We start from the raw sequence: 20,655 nt of genomic DNA on the forward strand, positions 1-20,655 counted from the left end.
ATCATCTAGATAGAGGATAAGCCTGATGCCCCTGCTTCTGAGAAAGGCAGCCACCGGTCTCATAATCTTGGTGAAACACCGGGGAGCTGAACTGGAACCGAAAGGAAGGCACATGAATTGCCAGAGATCCCCGTTCCATAATAGAGATAATGATGGAATGCTTGATGCATAGGGACCATTAAGTAAGCATCTTTTAGTTCTAGGTGAACCATCCAGTCCTGGCTCTGTAGGGTATCTCTGAGGAGGTGTATACCCTCCATCTTGAAGTGGCGATAAACTAGAAAAAGGTTTAATTCTCTCAAGTGGATGACACTAGGAACGTATTGCTCAGAAAACCCAGTGTGGAGGTTTGTTTTATAGCTCCTTTTAAGAGGAGTTGATGTAATTCTGCGTCTATCAGTTCCTGCATGTACGGAGGAAAAGGGATCGAGTTGGGTGGGAGAGGCTGAGATGGAAGTTGAAAGAATTCTATGTGGAATCCTAGAACTGTCTGCAAGACCCACTGGTCTGAGGTCATGGACTCCCAGGTATGAAATGAGGCAAGTCTGCCCGCTAAATTTAAGGGGAAAACAAGTAGGGGTAAAGGACTTACCTTGGTTAGTGGTGGTTGGAGGGGTCTGTTTGTGACCTTGAGCTCTGAAGGGCTGCCCTCTTGTGGGGTATAGAGGTCTGATGTGGGGTACATATTGTTGGTTTCGGAAGGAGCCTCTGAATGTTGCTTGGCTGGGCGAACGGCCCCTGAATCGCCCAGCCCTTGCAAAAACCCCTCTGTTGTATAGTACGCTACGTACATTAGCCTGTGCCCTGTCTAGGGATGTAAAGGTTGAGACGAATCTGTTTAAATCCCTTATGAAGACTTCAACAAAAAGCAAGCCCTTGGCAGAGGAGCCCCCTTCTATTTTAGCCATATCCGCTAGTTTGGGGTCCAATCTAGATAAAGCTGCTCAGTGTCTATTTGTAGAGAGGGCCACATTGGTATTTCCTAATAAGCATATAGTTCTTTGGGCCCATTCCCTCACCTGATGAAGGTCTAGGGGTTGTGATGTTATAACTGCTTGGTCTGCAAGCTGAAAAATTTTGGTAATAGGACCCACCATATCTAAAAGCTTGTCTTGTGCCAATTTAAGGGACCTATCTATACCTCGTCTAGGGTCTCTCCCACCCCTGGTAAGGAAGGTAACCATAGTGGAATCAAATTCAGGGATGGAAGATTCCCTGTCTGTGAGCACCAGTCTAGGACATTCAGCTCTCAATTTATTTCTGGTGGGGTTTGGGAGGGGTTTCCGCAGCCATGTTTGTAAAAACTGCACAATATGAGGAGAAGGTGACCATTCGGATGACCGTGGATGTCTAATATGGTCTGGGTCAAACATAGGTTCACCTAAGGGGTCTATTATGGCCTGGACAGGGTATTCACTATTTTCTTGGGAAATTTCAGGGAGCTCCTCTGGCCTTATTGTTACCCCAGGGCTAGGAGTTATGGCAGGCTTATTTCTTTTAATCAGGGGGATCTCCCCTTGATGTTTTGATTTTGCTGTGCCTTTCTTTGAGGGCTCTGAGGATTCAGGGGGGTTTTGTGTCAGAGCTGAAGGGTCTAGTGTCTCCTCTATCATACTCTTAACTATGGAGGAGATATCCCCTAGTGCTGAGGAGACTGCTTGGGATACAGAGGCAGTGATCATAGATTGAATATCAATAGGGGTTTCATTTTCACTGTCAGACATGATATCTGTATGATATATTATGTAAGGGAAACAACAAAATGCCTGCTGCGGAGCTCGTAGAGTGCCGCTATAAATTACAGAGTACCGTATTGTTCCGAGTATAGGCCACACTTTTTCCCCCTGATGTAAGTCTTTAAATCAGGGATGCGGCCTATACTCGGGATGTAGCTGTGAGTGGTTGGGGTGGGGGGCGGGGTTAAGCAGGAGCGCGGTTCTTCTTAGAGGGAGGAATTTTGACACAAACACTGGGCTTCCTAGAGATTCTGCAACTACAGCCAACAACCTAAGCTCCCGCACACAACAGTCCCTGATAGGATGGGCATTAGGGACGATCTCCTACTCAAAGTTGTATTCTTAATTGGCCACCGCACAGTGCCATAGAAGCAGATGTCTGGCACAGTACATTCCCCAGCAACACCGTGGCCCACATTGATGTGCTCAGGATAGGAGTGGGATAAGCTTAACATTAGAGCAGGAGTTGCCGGTATCAGCTGTGACACAGGCGGCAGCGTGACAGGATTGAGGTACACTAAAATTGATCTCAAAGTCCTCTAACAGTACTGTATTTGGTTTACTGGTACCTACTACTACTGTAACCCCTTTGAGAATACAAGTAAATATCTAAGGATGGGAGTGAGATGGAGCCAGGGTGGGAGCCACCTTATGTGTGTGTGCTGAGGGTGAGTCAGGATTGGGGATGTATGATAAGTGGTGAGGAGGGGGTTGTGTGAGGAAGAAAGGGGCTAAGAGGGTGAGGGGGGCTGAGGGGAGGCTTGTAGATAGGTAGTTAATAGGGTAAATACTGGGCATTGTGTGAGGGAAGGAGGCTGAGTGGGCTAAGAGCAGGCAATAATGTGTATATTTATTTTTAAGTTAAAATTTTAATTTCTTTAAAATGGCACCAAACTTGAAGGGTGCAGCTTATAATCAGGAGCGGCCTATACTCGGAACAATACGATATTTATTCTGTATGGTTATAAATGTATAAAGTAATACTTTTGTATAAAAGGATACGTTATTTCTTCAGTATTGCAGTGATAGAATCTGCTGACAGACGTTAATAATGCTGTAAAACATAACATAAATATGTCCCTTATAATTCCGCTTTCATTATTTTGACCATTATACATTAATAATAAAGCTTTTACATAATCATTATATAGACAAACATTATATGAGATTGTAATTATATTCCTTTTAGAACGAAAACGTTGGTGATAAAGTGTATTACGATTTCCAAAATGGCCGCGGTCACGTGGTGTGATGTTGCGAGCGTGCATAGAGGACAATTATAGAGATCCTCTACCAAGATGGCCGCCGAAGAGCTGCGTGGCTGCAAATATAGCAAGCGTTGGCGATCCTGTGAGGAGTTTCTAACAGATATTCAAGTATAACAGTAATCGTTTAGAAACGCTGAATCACCAATGTCTATTAGATTTATGCAATAAAACCTAAAGTCGGTAAATGGTAAAAGAGTAATAGTTTAGAAAAGATATATATATATATACTGTGTGTATATATATATATATATATATATATATATATATATATGTATATACTGTATATAGTAAAGCAGGCAGGGGTTGGCACTTAATAGCAGGCAATGCAAAATATGCAAACAACTTCCAGGGTGCTCTATGCAGACCAAGTATACATCAAAACAACGTAGGCAAAGGCACTCACCGTTTAGAATCAAATCAGTCAGTTTATTGTGATGTTTCAGGGTGGTGCCCCTTCCTCAGACAGATATACATGAACAAAGAACAAAAATTACTCCTTAAATATCCCACCACCAATTAACACAAGTGTGGCAAGCTGTGCACCGGCATCCTCCCTGCGCTACTGAGCATGTGCGGGACTGACTGGTGAGCCAGAAATGCCAAAAATAAAAGCAAAGCATAATATGGCTGGACATAACAGGATGCGTTGCTTGGCAACCGCAGTGGAAACAATACTGAACAGAAGATACCTAACAATGCGCCAATATTAAGTAGTAAATGCTACAGATCGTGATATATGTGAGTGAGGCAACCTTTCAGGAACTGCAAACTATGACAGTTAAATCCTGAAATGTAGTAACAAACGTACTTAAATGTGCCTATTAGCCCAAAAAGTTACATCACTATGTGTAGCGCATCCAAACCGCTATCCACATAGAACTCAGCGCATGTTGGAAACTTAGAAATAATTAATATAGCCAAAAATGACCATAAATACATAGATACATAAAGGGTACACATGTGGGAATAAACTAGTGCAAATATATTCACAAAAATATGCAGAAACATGTAAAAATGCAAATAAGCAAAAATATATAATTAGCCCAAAGGGACTGTCACAAGACCAGGTGTTGGACACAATGTAATCACTATTCTTGTTAGTAATGGAATATAATACACCGGTATACTCATACTAAAACATTATTAAAGGTGTTAATAACAATCAGCTCACACAATGTCAAATTTACAAAAAACATTACAAATCAACATGGGTGTTGAGACCCTTAGGTACTAAAGTGTCCAAGGTATGGATCCACCTAGTTTCACGCTGCAATAGAATTCTCGATCGGTCATTAAGCTGACCAAACCACTCTGTCAACTGTTTGTTAGTCCATGATCAGCTTACAAGTAGATCGTCAATATATCAGTTTGATGTGTGGGCAGTTGAAGAGAGAGGTGCCATACATTTCAAATTCTGCCATGTATATATTGGCGTAAGATGGGGCCACATTTGACCCCATCGCCGTGCCTGCTGTTTGAAGATAAAACTGTAGTTCAAACCTGAAATAATTGAACTTAAGACAGAATTCCAGTAATTGCGTCAATACCTCTGTTAGGGGACCCACATACGGGTATCTGTTCAGGTGTTTACGTACTGCATCAATCCCTTCTCCATGTGGGATAATTGTATACAGACTATTGACATTGAGTGTTACAAGTATGTCAGTAGTCGTTACAATGCAGCTCTCTTGTTTGAGTAATTCAATAAGCTCAATTGAAACCAAAATAAAGGATGGTATATTTTGCACCAATGGTTGTAGTGTGGCATCCAGGAAGGTTGCAATTAGCTGTAAAATTGAGCCTCTTGCGGAAACAATTGGTCTCCCCGGTGGATAGCATAGATCCTTGTGTACTTTAGGAAGAGTATATAGGATCAGTGTCACTGGGAAATCCACTCTTAAGTACGCTGCCAGGTTCTTGTTGATCCAAAAGAAATGCAATGTACAGATGTTGTAAGATGGTAAAAAAACAGCAATCTGTAACAAATGGACTAAGAAACAATACTCTCCTTTTAGGTTTAAACCGCTGCCTTCTTTCAGTCTCTCCCCAGGGACTGTGATAGATACAGGATTGCAAAAGTAGATGGCGCAGGTCTTGATATTGAACTGAGGATATGTAAATATCTTCTAATTTTCTGATGACAAGAGGAAACAGACTTGTGTATATAAATGCCAATTAATAAGAGTGCAGTATACTCACTCCATAAGATGTATAATGTCTGCTCATCTGTAGGTCACCCCACGGGTATGTAGCTTGATAAACTGAAAACAAGGAGAGGCTCCAATGAAATACACATAAAGATTTACTTGAGAAAACAAGTAATAACTTACTCCATCAAATCTCTGATTCCGGCTATGTCACAGCAAAGAAAGCAAGGTGATATTCCAATGTTGATAAAAAAGCTTTAATGGCTCAACGCGTTTCAACGTATGCAAACGTCTTTTTCAAGAGCAAGTTAAAAAACAAGTAAAAACAATTGAAAAGTTTGTATGCTGTGACGATAATTGCCGGTTTAAATACAGATGGCTCAAGTTCCAATTTCCTGTGTAATACAGGAAATTGGACTCAAATAAACTGAATCACATAAGAAGTTTAAAAATTAAATAAAGGAATTATAATGGACATAGTATCTGTACAAAGTCATAATAATCGCACCACATAAAATGTAATAATGTAGTAATTTTGACTGTCGCTATAGTGTATCAATATAATATTATCAATTTTGTAAAACTCGGTACGGATACATAGACCAATCACAACCCTTCATGTTACATCACAACCAATAGGAATATTTCGGATTTGTAAGTTCTCAATCAAGTGGTGTTCTGTGAACAGTTCCATTTCAGGTCCGCCTTTATCACATGATGTTATTCATCCTATAGTAGCAGGGCATGAGCGTTTCATGTATTGTGATCTTAGTTGTTTTCCATATTGCGTTGTCTGAGTGACTCAACCAATAGCATTAGTCCCATATAAAGAATGCGTGACCGTTTTATGGGCCAATCTAAATAACAAAATAAAAAGTGAACAGTAAATGTTGCTAAAAGAAACAATAGTTTTCAGCATGAATTAATTTATTGACTTGGTTACAGCAAAGTCAATAAATTAATTCATAAAGTATACAATAAAGTTTTGAGAATATCGATGTATATAGCAAATTTACCTTTTCATAACATAATAACCTTATAAAAGGTGACAATAGGTGCTAATAAAATAATTTTAGGAGTAATTTTAATATGCTAATCTTAAGAATTATGATTTAAAGAAAAAATCTTTTATTTTAATATACTAAAGAAGATATTTTTAAAAATAGTGTGCACTAATAATTAAAGAAATAGTTTGCTTAAATGCTGTGTGAGCTAATTTAAATTCCCTAATTTACAGCTGTGCATATAAAGTGCTAATATACAAAATGCTATTGATTAAAGCCCAATCTTGTTGTAATGGTTGTGAAAATAAACTGATACAAAATAGTAAATATAAAAATCAGAAGAAGTATTCAAAATAGTTTTAAACAAATGCTGCTATTCTGATGTCCTTATTCAGACCCCAATTATTATAGGTTTGTAGAGAATGTATCCACCAGAGCTCCCTTTTATCTAATTCATACTAATTCTAATTTTCCTCCTCTCCAATGCGTGGATATATTTTCTATACCTAACCATAGGATTTTTTTATATCAAATCCTTGACATGCATTACAATGTAGAGGTACCCCATGATCTTCATGTTTTTTATCTATTTTATTTAGATGTACTTGGATACTTTTCAAAAACCTAGTGGTTTGACCTAAGTATTGTATTTTACAGCTGCACTGTAGAAGGTATATGACATTATTGGTTTTACAAGTTATAAAATATTTAATTAAAAAAGTCTTGCCTGTGACTGAAGATACAAAAGACATATGTTTGTTTAGTATAATTGCAGCCTTTACAATGGCCGCAAGTATAAAAACCTTGTAGATTTGAAATGAACACTGGAACTTTGGGGTCATACCTTTTATCAAAGAGGGTGCTAACTTTTGCTTAAAGTTAGTACCCCTTCTAAATGTAATTTGTGGATTATTGGGTATAATCTTTTCCAGGATTTCATCACTTTTTAAGACATGCCAATGTCTCTTAATGATATTTTTAATCTGGTTATGACCAGAATTGAAAGTAGTTATAAACCTAGGAATTGATTGTGTATCTGCCAATTTTCGTTTATGGCCCTGTAGTAATTGTTCACGATCCAAATTCTTCACTTTTTGTCTATCTAATTCAAGGGTTTCTTTTTTGTATCCTTTTTGTATAAATCTTGTTTTTAATGTCTTTGATTGTTCCTCATAATCTTCTACCTTGTTACAATTGCGTCTTATGCGTTGAAACTGTCCCTTTGGAATAGCTTTAAGCCATGAAGGGTGATGTTGGCTATCATGTTTTATATAAGTATCAACATCACATTGCTTGAAATTAGTTTTTGTGTGTATAACGCCATCGATAACTGTGATAGCTAAATCTAAGAAAGTAGCCCGTGTTTCATGTATTTCTGGAGTTAATCTTATGTTCATATTATTATTGTTTAGCTGTGAAATGAATAATTGAAGAGATTCTAGATCCCCTTTCCAAATTCATAGGACATCATCAATATACGTTCGCCATGTCACCAGGTCCGCCCCAATTACGACATTGGACCATACATATAGATGTTCAAAGTGGTCCATGTAAATACTTTCAATTCTGGACATAACCAGATTAAAAACATCATTAAGAGACATTGGCATGTCTTAAAAAGTGATAAAATCCTGGAAAAGATTATACCCAATAGTCCACAAATTACATATAGAAGGGGTACTAACTTTAAGCAAAAGTTAGCACCCTCTTTGATAAAAGGTACGACCCCAAAGTTCCAGTGTCCATTTCAAATCTACAAGGTTTTTATACTTGCGGCCGTTGTAAAGGCTGCAATTATACTAAACGAACACATAAGTCTTTTGTATCTTCAGTCACAGGCAAGACTTTTTTAATTAAAGATTTTATAACTTGTAAAACCAATAATGTCATATACCTTCTACAGTGCAGCTGTAAAATGCAATACTTAGGTCAAACCACTAGGTTTTTGAAAAGTATCCAAGTACATCTAAATAAAATAGATAAAAAACATGAAGATCATGGGGTACCTCTACATTGTAATGCATGTCAAGGATTTGATATAAAAAAATCCTATGGTTAGGTATAGAAAATATATCCACGCATTGGAGAGGAGGAAAATTAGAATTAGTATGAATTAGATAAAAGGGAGCTCTGGTGGATACATTCTCTACAAACCTATAATAATTGGGGTCTGAATAAGGACATCAGAATAGCAGCATTTGTTTAAAACTATTTTGAATACTTCTTCTGATTTTTATATTTACTATTTTGTATCAGTTTATTTTCACAACCATTACAACAAGATTGGGCTTTAATCAATAGCATTTTGTATATTAGCACTTTATATGCACAGCTTTAAATTAGGGAATTTAAATAAGCTCACACAGCATTTAAGCAAACTATTTCTTTAATTATTAGTGCACACTATTTTTAAAAATATCTTCTTTAGTATATTAAAATAAAAGATTTTTTCTTTAAATCATAATTCTTAAGATTAGCATATTAAAATTACTCCTAAAATTATTTTATTAGCACCTATTGTCACCTTTTATAAGGTTATTATGTTATGAAAAGGTAAATTTGCTATATACATCGATATTCTCAAAACTTTATTGTATACTGGTTAGATAGATATAACCAAGTCAATAAATTAATTCATGCTGAAAACTATTGTTTCTTTTAGCAACATTTACTGTTCACTTTTTATTTTGTTATTTAGATTGGCCCATAAAACGGTCACGCATTCTTTATATGGGACTAATGTCTCTTAATGATGTTTTTAATCTGGTTATGTCCAGAATTGAAAGTATTTACATGGACCACTTTGAACATCTATATGTATGGTCCAATGTCGTAATTGGGGCGGACCTGGTGACATGGCGAACGTATATTGATGATGTCCTATGAATTTGGAAAGGGGATCTAGAATCTCTTCAATTATTCATTTCACAGCCAGGATGAAATCCTGGAAAAGATTATACCCAATAATCCACAAATTACATTTAGAAGGGGTACTAACTTTAAGCAAAAGTTAGCACCCTCTTTGATAAAAGGTATGACCCCAAAGTTCCAGTGTTCATTTCAAATCTACAAGGTTTTTATACTTGCGGCCATTGTAAAGGCTGCAATTATACTAAACAAACATATGTCTTTTGTATCTTCAGTCACAGGCAAGACTTTTTTAATTAAATATTTTATAACTTGTAAAACCAATAATGTCATATACCTTCTACAGTGCAGCTGTAAAATGCAATACTTAGGTCAAACCACTAGGTTTTTGAAAACACGCATCCTAGTGCATCTATTATTATTATCGGTTATTTGTAGAGCGCCAACAGATTCCGCAGCGCTATTAACAAAGGCGGAGTACAAAAAAACAGTTATAGGGATCAAATGGGTAGAGGGCCCTGCCAAGAGTTGCACTGTTGTAGTCAGCTCTTGAGAAGGTGATCAACCAACAGCTGGACTCTTAAGCTTACATGCTAGGGGGGTTCAGGGATAGCAATAGAGGAGAGGAACTGGTATAAAGAAATGTTAGTGTAGGTTGTATGCATCCCTGAACAGTAGAGTCTTTAGGGAGCACTTGAAGCTTTTAAAACTAGAAGAGAGTCTTGTGGAGCGAGGCAGAGAGTTCCACAAGATGGGAGCCAGTCTGGAGAAGTCCTGTATACGGGAGTGTGATGAGGTGATAAGAGAGGAGGAGAGTAGGAGGTCGTGAGCAGAGCGAAGGGGACGGGAGGGAGAGTATCTGGAGACAAGATCTGAGATATAGGGGGGAGCAGTGCAGTTGAGGGCTTTGTATGTCAGAGTGAGAATTTTGTGTTTGATCCTAGAGGCAAGAGGAAGCAAGTGAAGAGATTGGCAGAGAGGTGCAACAGATGAAGAGCGACTTGTAAGGAAGATGAGTCTGGCAGAGGCATTCATTAAGGATTGTAAAGGAGCTAGGCGGTAGGTGGGGAGACCAGAGAGGACAGAGTTGCAGTAATCGAGGCGGGAGAGTGGATTAAAATCTTAGTTGTGTCTTGTGTAAGGAAGTGTCTAATTTTAGAGATGTTTTTAAGGTGGACGCGGCAGGCTTTAGCCAAAGACTGAATGTGAGGAGTGAAAGAAAGATCTGAGTCAAATGTGACCCCGAGACATCGGGCATGCGGGGTAGGGGTAATGATGGAGTTGTCAACAGTTATAGAGAGATTGGGGTGGAGAGTTTTGAAGAAGAGGGGAAAATAAGGAGCTCAGGTTTGGAGAGATTTAGCTTGAGGTAGTGAGAGGACATCCAGTTGGAGATGTGAGAAAGACAGTTAGTGACACGGGTTAGCAAGGAAGGAGAAAGGTCTGGTGCAGAGAAGTAGATTTGGGTGTTGTTGGCATACAAATGATATTGTAAACCATGGGACTTTGTTAGGGAACCTAGTGATGACGTGTAGATTGAGAAGAGAAGGGGACCGAGGACAGAGCCTTGCGGTACTCCGACAGAAAGTGGTGACGGGGCAGAGGAGGCCCCAGAGAAGGCTACACTAAAGGTACGGTTTGACAGGTAGGAAGAGAGCCACGAGAGGGCTGTGTCACATATGCCGAAGGATCGGAGGGTTTGGAGCAAGAGAGGGTGGTCAACAGTGTCAAAGGCTACAGACAGATCAAGGAGAATAAGCAGAGAGAAGTGGTCTTTTGATTTTGCTGTAAGTAGGTCGTTGGTAACCTTAACAATTGCTGTTTCTGTGGAGTGATGGGGACGAAATCCAGATTGCAATGGGTCAAGGAGGAAGTTTATTGTAAGGAAATGGGATAGGCGTGCATAAGCTAGTTTTTCGAGATGCTTTGATGCAAGAGGGAGGAGGGAAATAGGGCGGTAGTTGGATGGGGAGGTAGGATCAAGGGAACGTTTTTTGAGGATAGGTGTGACCATTGCATGTTTCAGCGATGAGGGAAATATACCGGTGCTGAAGGAGAGGTTAAAAGTGTGTGTGAGTATAGGGGTGAGGGTGGCAGAGAGGGAGGGGAGTAGCTGTGAGGGGATAGGGTCAAGGGGACAGGTAGTGAGGTGAGAGCGCAGTATAAGTGCCAAAACTTCTTCCTCAGTAACAGGGGAGAATGAGCTAAGTTTAAGGTTATGTGGGTTGTGGTTGATTGAGAGCATTTGAGGGGGTGATAGAATGGAATTATGTTGAGCTGATTTCATTTCTGATGGAGTTGATTTTGTTATTGAAGTGGTTGGCAAAGTCTTGAGCTGCCAGAGAAGTTGTATTAGGAGGTGGGGGAGGGCGGAGAAGAGTATTGAAAGTGGAGAACAAACGTTTAGAGAGATAAGAGTAGAGAAGGGTAGTAGGAGTTTAAGATAAATTTGTAGTGTTGAAAATAAGCTGAACTCCTAGATTTTCTCCAGTGCCGCTCAGCAGTACGGGAACATCTGCGTAGGTATCGTGTCAGAGGAGTATGCCAGGGCTGAGGATGAGTGTTTGATTTCCGAGCTATGGTAAGAGGGGCGAGACTGTCAAGGACGGATGTAAGGTTGGAATTATAGTGGCAGATAGATTGGTCAGGGCATGAAAAGGAGAAGGATGAGAGGAGAGGTTTGAGGGAATTAGAAAGCTGTTGTTGACCTAATGACGTAATGCTTCTGTGAAGTTTGGTGTGAGGAGCAGAATGAGGGAGAGTTGTAGGGAGGGATGATATGTTGCAAGTAAGGAGATGGTGGTCAGAAAGAGGAAAGGGGGAGTTTGTGAAGTTTGAGAGGGTGCATCGATAGCTAAAGATCAGGTCAAGGGAGTGACCATCTTTGTGAGTGGGAGAATCAGTCCATTGTGACAAACCAAAAGAGGAAGTGAGTTGCAGAAGTTGTTTTGCAGAGGAGGCAGTGGGATTGTCAAGAGGATGTTGAAGTCACCAAGAATGAGGGAAGGGGTGTCTGAGGAAAGGAAATAAGATAGCCATGCAGCCAAGTGATCTAGAAATTGAGTTGAGGAGCCAGGAGGACGGTATATGACTGCGACACGTATAGAAAGAGGAGAGAATAAGCGAATCATGTGGGTTTCGAATGAGGAAAATGTGAGGGAAGAGATGGGATGTATTTATTGAAAGGTGCAACGAGAGGAAAGTAAAATACCTACACCACGGGGGCGTGTCCAAGCCACAGCCACGATGAGCCGCAAAATGGGAGAGCTCCTCATATAATGTGAAATTATCTTCATTGTCTCTTCCCTAACAAGCCATCTTTCTACCTAACCTTGAGTAGGAATCAAGCAGTAGATAAGGAGCTCGAAGATATATCTACCACCCTGCTCCCATAAGCAGAAATCTTATTTTGGCCTGCCTGAGACTAAAAGCGGCGGCCTAACACTACCATCTCACTACACTCCGGTGGGTCTGTCGCCTGAGTAAAGCTGCATAATTCTGTTAAAATCTACAACCCTTTTTGTCATCTCAAACCCAAATATTGAGGAAGATATTTATCTACAGATTAAACTTCTACTTAGAGATCTTGAGCTGCAGATTCTTAACAACTTTGACGATCTCAGCCTCACCCTAAGAGAGCCAGGGAGTAAACGAAATCAAGATACGTGCATGACTATTGGGGCCGCAGATATCACTACACAACATAAGAATCCCAAAGCAGGTGAACTACACCCTCCTCCTGAGCCTACAGGCGATAACAAGAGCAAGTCTGTGCAGAAACCGGAGGTGCAGAGAGTGGTCATATTTACAACGGAGCCTACGTTTTATTATTCCAGAGCTGGATCTTTTGCCACTTGACCCTGCTGACAGCTCTCCTAGATCCGGTATCGGTGCACAACTAGTACCAGTGATCAGGGTACGCACTAGAAATCTAGAGGCTCTGTGCGTGGGAGATGGCTATAACACCTCTAACTACAAGCGGGTTTGTACTGCCTTACCTCCACGGGAACATAACTGCGCCAAAGAAATAGAGCAGTCTGACATAGAGGTTAGTTATACATCACAGTTGGGTCAAAGTGACTTAGGACAACACGCTATCAAGGCTGAGGCAGTGAATATCGCAATATTTGGACTGCATGTTCCTCTACACACGGACATTATACATCCAAGTCTGATTGACTTTCATCACTCCTGTGACTTTCTTCTGACCCATATATTCGCCTTAGACTGTTTACTTAGGAGAGGTATTGGTTAATTTTATGGACATGCGTCCCTCCTTGGGGCTCTTAGACAACTCATGGTTTGGGTGTCTGGCCCACTCTGATTCCCATGTTTACATATTTTATATAATCTAATCAGTTTTTTTTTTCTGCACCACACTGTTACTATAAGAAATCTACTCAGCTGACTTTTTGTTTCTAATGAGGGTTATACACTGTTAATTAGTTTTTATTTCAGAGTTATTATAGAGACTTCATTGAGATTTATAAGTGATGCTGGTTTATTTGAGCTCTCCAACCTAGTAACATGAAACTTGTTTATTTTTATACTTATCTCACTGTCTTGCACTCACCCCTGAACACAACAGAGTCTCTGATTTTAAAATTGAATCAAATGTCCCCTTGTAGATTATCAAGTTTATATTGTGTTACTTTATAGTGAAAATATCTGTAGACAACCCCTACTGTCTAGTTTTATCATTTCCCTCTACACAGTACCGCTTTTACTCAGTTCATTTGCCAGTGTTCTATGTTCTCATATTGACTGATAGTTTAAGTTGCTACCCATTTGGTGCCTGTATTGATCTGTATTTGGCTCAAAAGTTAGGCGATACTCAGTTCCCTTCACTTACTCCTTATAATCCCACAAGCTGGGCTAGAGACCTTAGACAGATGAACTTGTTCACTTTTACATTTGATATCATTTAGTGAGGGGCACATTACTTTCCCAAATGAGACCAATGAGGTAGATGATTATTTTCAGCTTAATTGCCCCAGACATAATATTAGCAACAATTATTATACACGTGGTTAAGCTGTTGTTTCACAGGGGTCTACAGGACTTGTTTTTCTTCATATGTTAAATGTGTTGGCTTTTTTCTTCTTTCATTGTATTCTCCTAATTTTTGCACAACTTCAGTCACCATACATAATTCATTTCATAATTTGGGCCGCACATAATCACACCCATTAAGGTTTAGTGGCATGGCGGTTCTCTCTTCATAGTTATCAATTTGCAGAGGCCTGAACATATAATCCTAGAATACCCCTTCTCTAAGTCTCAACTAAACACCCCTCTATACTACACTATACCCTTCATCAGGGAATATTACCCTCTATCCTTAATCACGTTTAACTGCCACATCCATATCTAAATATCCCATAGCATCTTGCTATATTAAACCCCCACCTTATAAACGGCTCTTGACTCCTGTTCCCCCTATGCACGTCTCTAACATATCCCCACTACCCCTTTACACTATTCTCAGAAGGTATTACCTGTTGTTTGACACATATATTTTATTGAATGTTTACCAGTATCTAGCTCGCACACACTATATACCGCCTACTATATATTCTGCTCAATTATCTTAGTTTGGTAAAACCTAAGAGTGTCCTTAGATATGTTAGGAGGCATTTATGCTTTAACTGTCCTTCAGCCCATCCCATAAAGTTTATAATTAGCTCAATTGAGATCCTACTACACTATGTCATAGCAATAACACTATAGCCCCCTTAACACCCGGACACGCCCCCCTTTTTCCTTTAACCAGAGCGGCTCTGGCCCGCTGAATCCCCCCCCCCAAAAAATAAAAAAATAAACCCAAGATACTAACCCCCATTTTACCACAATATACTTCGAACGGATAAACTGCTATTTGTTTTACACAGTAAGGCCTCGCTTCCATTGAGTCGTAATTCAGTTTGCGTGCACTCGCAAACCGTTAAATATGCTGTCGAAAGCAATAGCGTTTAACGACTGTTTCCAATGGCGCGTTATACCTCAATATCGGCTGCCGGACTTCGGCTGCCGAAAAGATTTTCGCGTCCCATAGAAAGTAATAGAAGCCGTTAATCGATAAATTATACCAGGTTTCCATTGAAAGCGCTAACCGTTAATACACTGTCGGAGGCTGTCGATACATTGAGAAATATTACCCCCAGCTCAACTAGGTGTAAAGGAGGAAAAAAGAGCTTTTTGAGGCCTGTTTCTCATTGAAATTGCAAATCACAAAAAAATTATGAGTGTTTCAATGTACAAATAACATTATATATGCTACATTTATTGGTCCTATGTATAGGAATATTTGCACCCATGTTGTCAAAGAAATTTCAATATGTATGTGCATATAAAAATATATGCAAGCACCACAATTATGGAACGACCTCCCGCACACTTTTAAACCTTCCCCATGCCTAATATCCTTTAAGAGATCCCTCTCTACATATCTCAAAACAGAATGCACCTGTCATTGTTGATTATATATTTCCTACCGGTTCTATGTTAAATTTTTGTGCATATATCGTGTATTATTATTGTTTTTTATTTTATTGTACCTATTGTGTCAATGCAATGTTTTGTGTACCCAGGACGTACTTGAAAACGAGAGAAATCTCAATGTATCCTTCCTGGTAAAATATTTTATAAATAAATAAAATATCTACCAATTCAAAATGAAACCTTTGCCCAGGGATGCTATATATAATCTCAATACATATAGAAATATAATTTTATCTAATAATAATCTTCTCCTACATGTATATATGTATGATAATTGTATATATATATTTGACCTATATAAATCATATAATTTTAATAATTACTTTTAACTGTTATGATAAAGGCTGATATATTTAAATTGAAAAATATAATAATTACATTCAGTGTCTTTGAATTTCCGATATGTAACTACATATATGTTGAAATTATAGTTCATATCAAAAATAAAAGTCATGAGTAAGTATATACTTTCAAACTGTTCATTAAATTAAGGATTAGATGAGATGAAGATAAGCCCTCCCCCCCATGTTATTCATTGCAATCACCAGTTTCACATATGTTAACAAGCAACACACAGCTATAAAAAAAACACCACACCTAGCCTAACCTCAGAACAGATATTTCAAAATGCAGGGTGAGAGAGAAGCTGACAATGCTGAAGTTAGACAGCGTAGGCCTGACATCCCCAGAGTGAGGCTGGATATAGAAACCCTGAATGAGCAGCAGGTGTTTGAAAGTTTCAGGCTCAACAGGGAGAAAATATATCAGTTATATGCCCTGTTGCAAGATAGGCTGGAAAGCCAGGGCTATTCAAGCAGGGCTGTCCCTGGAATGACCAAACTACTAGGGGCACTTCATTTTTTGGCTTCTGGATCCTTTCAGGTGACAGGGGGCATTGTAACTGGGGTGCATAAGTCCACTCTTTCTAAGCATCTTTCAAAAGTTATTGATGGACTTTATGATAATTGCAGAAAATTTATTTTTTTTCCCACATCACCCAGAGGTTGGCGTGATGTTAAGAGGGACTTTTTTCTTTTAGGTGGCATACCCAATGTCCTTGGGGCCATTGACTGCACTCATATTGCCCTAAGACCCCCTGTGCGCAGGGAGATAATATTTAGAAATAGGAAACACTTCCACTCCTTAAATGTGCAGATTATATGTGATGCAAACATGCGCATATTAAATGTCGTGGCAGGGTTCCCAGGAAGTAGCCATGATGCCTACTTCCTCAGGAATTCTGGTGTGTGGAGATTGTTTGAGACAAATCAAATGCCTGAAGGACATCTTCTCGGTAAGTGTTTATGTATATATTATGATGCCTTCATGTGTTCAATATTTTGACATTTTATTGTTTCATTGCTTTATAATCCTTTATGTATGTGTCTAAGGGGGTGAAATTGATTAAATAAATAAATTGTTAATCATTTAAAAGATATATATTAACTATGTCATAGTAAGACATATGCATAACATTATTGTATGTCATACATTGCTTTATGGAAAGATGTGTGTTTATCTATCTATCTATATCTATATATATATATACTGTATATCTATGCATTCATATTTTAGCAGATTCTGCATATCCTCTTAAAAAATGGATTTGGACACCATTGAAAGAGAACCAGGTTGTTGGGCCTGCTGAATTAAGGTAAAATATATATTTATTTTCTGCTCTTGTGTGTCAGAAATATTGATTGTGCCTTGCAAAATGCTCACTATAATCTGTAGAAAAGTAGGACCAGTACACACTTCATAGGAATGTCCCTTTAAATCACTCTTGGGTGAATGTAGGTGCAAACCTGGAGGACCTCCTTTTCCAAAGTCCCAGTAAATGTAATGAAATAGAACACACAGGTAGCACTCTATGTGGAGCAACAGCACCTTTATTGAGCAACGTTTCGGGGCTCCTGCCCCTTTATTAAGCTATATATCTGTGTTTGTGCACATACATTTGTTGCTTGATTATCTCGTGTGTGTGTGTATATATCACTATCACAGACATAACAATGTTGTACTGAGTGCCTTTAAAGGGACAGTCAAAATACAAATCATCTATTATCAGTGAAGCATTTATAAATCTCTCTGCTTGAATATAAATATATTTATATATATATATAAAAAGGTTTAAAGATTTATAAGATCAAACCAGGAATGTAGTTAGCTCATTAGTATTTGATTTGTCTTCACATTATATATTATAATCATATTTCTTGTTTTTTTTAATACAGATATAATGAAGCACATATCCGAACACGTGCTATAATAGAACGACTGTTTGGTGTTCTAAAAATGCGCTTTCGCTGCCTGGACAGATCCGGGGGGGATCTCCAATTCAGTCCGGAAAAAGCTATTAAAATCATAGTGGCATGTTGCTGTCTACACAACATGGCACAGGAGCATGGGATGTTGAACGACTTACTTCCAACACCACAGCCCCCAGGTGAAATCTTTGAGCCTGATGTAATTAATCATCCCCAACCCCTCAATGCCCATTTGGAGAGATCTGCAACTATTCAAGATTTCTTTTCAGGTATTTTTATAGTATTGTAATGAGACCTTTTAGTTATTTATGATTATGTTTTTTAATAATACACATTTGTTTCTTTTAATGTTTTACAGATTGAAGATTCTCAGAAATGGAATACCACTCCCCTCCCTCTCTCCTCATCCCTATATTTACCACATTTTCCCTAAATAAATGTATACTTTACTCAAATATAGTCATGGTGAATGTTTCTTTATTTCCAGCTATGTACTAATCAATGCATTCATCTTATGATTTATGTATAACATAATTATCTAAAATATCATTTTAATTATATTCCAAATATTACTTTGTTCTCTTGGTATAATTATTTAAAGAGCAGCTATGCACTCCTGGTTAATAAAAATGAGTACATGGGTGAACCAATGACAGACAGGATATATACTGTATGTTGGCAACAATAAACAGCTCCAACATAGGTTCTATGCTGCTCCTGATCTTACCTAAATAAAACTATAATCAAAGGATACTAAGAATATTAAGAAATATAAAGAATATAAATATATTAGATTTGCTTTTAAATATATATGTTTTAGCAAAATAATGGAATTTATGTCACTTTAAAAAAAAAAAGGAAGAGTGTGTTCACAATAAAACATTAATGAACCAGATAAATCATTCAATTCCAATCAACTTACATATGTACTCATAATCAATTTAATTTTTTATGTTTCTTATTTCAATCATGTATTTAAGTTTAGGAGCCATTCCATTTAATGTTCATCACCTGTGGTGCACTTGCTGATTGTTGCCTACATTTAGACAACAATCATCAAGCGCTCCCCATGTGCAGATTCAAAATGGGTAGATTCCTAAGCTAACATTCCTGTTTTAGTAAATTACAGATGATAATGAAGTTAAATAGATTATAGGATTACATATTTAAGTATATAAATACTGCATGCTCTAATTCATGAGTTTTATTTTGAATAGGCTATCCCTTTAAGAAATATATCAGATGCTCATTTCAAAGAGACAAATCCAGATATAATATAATCCTTAAAATAAAGATACATTATCAATACATACAATCCCCTGAGATTGCACACTTGAATGGCATGGTTACCTCATAGAAAATAATATAGAAAAATAAGTCAAAGGAAATAATTTTTTTATCATGAAGATGAGTTTTATTATTACAGATTTACCCTCATTCAAATGTAATTTTCAATGTGAAAATCATATTTATTCAATACAAAATGATGACACATTAAAGTTATAATGTGTCATAGTACTAATATTTATAAAATATATGTAATGTCATGTCTGCTAAAGCAGATAATACATTTGCAATATTTAGACTATTAACCAAAATACATAAGTGCTTAATATTACATACTTCAAGAGATATGAAGTATTGTCTTTAACATGGAGTTATTGAAACAATTTAAAAGTGCATTGTGCATTGGTCCCAGGGAGAGTCTGTGTCTGTTCATATGATGTCAATTAAAATGTATTAATCACCTCTATATCATGGCAATCACATATATGTTGTGTATACACCAGTGCTTAAATATCATAAAGATACATTTATCTAATTATTCTAAATATTGAATAATAATCTTGACAAAAAGGAGTGCATTAGTCATGATAGGTATTAGTCATGATAGGTATATATTTCAGATATTACATTCCACATAGGACTATAAGAATGAATGCAAGGTATTTGGCCATATCAACAGGAAGGAGTATTTACTTTTCAACTCTTCTATAACTGTATAACCCTTATTAGCTTCATCTGAAGGATCAAACAACATATGCTTGTGGAATATAAATCATAACATTTACACATGTCACGTTGACTAATGTTAGATAGCATATACTGTATAAATTTCAGACACGTATCCCCAAGTATTCTTAAACGGCATAATATGATATCCTCAATAAAAGGACACATAAATTTATCAACAATGTACACCTGCATATTAATTGACATCATGTGAAATAAAAATGAATAAAGCTGTTCATTTTTAGCAGATAAACAGCTATTAGAATAATATTAAGATATATGTTCAAATTTGGATTAGAAAAATGGATGCATATTTATGAGATGAAAATCGCACTTAAAAAAGTGCTTTAGTGCAAAAATTAGATATGATATATCTTGGGTGGAAAAAAAAGAATATTAATTAATTCTTGCGGCGGGATTTAGACTTTGGAGGAGAGGTACTTAGGGGGGCAGTGTGGCGTCTTGTGCGACGCCCACCAGCTGAATGTGAGGCTAATAACCGGGATTCAGGGTCCTGCAGGGAGATGACAGAGGATGCAAGGGAGGATGGAGTTTGGGGCCTATCCGCGAGCCTCTCCACTGCCTCTGCCAGGCGGACGAGTGAGGCATTATGGATGTCCATTTGGCTCTGTATCCTTCTCAAATCCTGCTGCTGCTGGAGCCTGGACAGCCTAAGCTCTCTATGTATGAGCCTCAGTAGATCATCCTGCTGGGACTGTGCCGGACCCTGTTGTACATTTGGTGTCTCAGGAACTAATAATTGGCTGGTTCCAGGGCTGTCTCTCCGTATTGGTGACTGTGAGGTTGTCTGTGATGGCACTGTTAGCAATACATTGGTGGGTGCAGTGGGT

At 38.0% G+C, this 20,655-nt stretch overlaps 1 protein-coding gene across 1 annotated transcript; it reads left to right on the top strand.

The window, feature by feature from the left end:
• Positions 1–17,104: 17,104 nt before the first annotated feature.
• LOC128655692 (putative nuclease HARBI1) lies at positions 17,105–18,246 on the top strand. Its single transcript, XM_053709273.1, has 3 exons — positions 17,105–17,178; positions 17,759–18,060; positions 18,150–18,246. The coding sequence occupies exons 2-3, from the start codon at positions 17,820–17,822 to the stop codon at positions 18,152–18,154; spliced, it is 246 nt and encodes an 81-aa protein (XP_053565248.1). The 5' UTR covers positions 17,105–17,178; positions 17,759–17,819; the 3' UTR covers positions 18,155–18,246.
• The last annotated feature ends 2,409 nt before the right edge of the window (positions 18,247–20,655 follow it).

The sequence above is a fragment of the Bombina bombina genome, chromosome 4, assembly GCF_027579735.1.
Source record: "Bombina bombina isolate aBomBom1 chromosome 4, aBomBom1.pri, whole genome shotgun sequence".
Taxonomy (NCBI): Eukaryota; Metazoa; Chordata; class Amphibia; order Anura; family Bombinatoridae; genus Bombina; species Bombina bombina.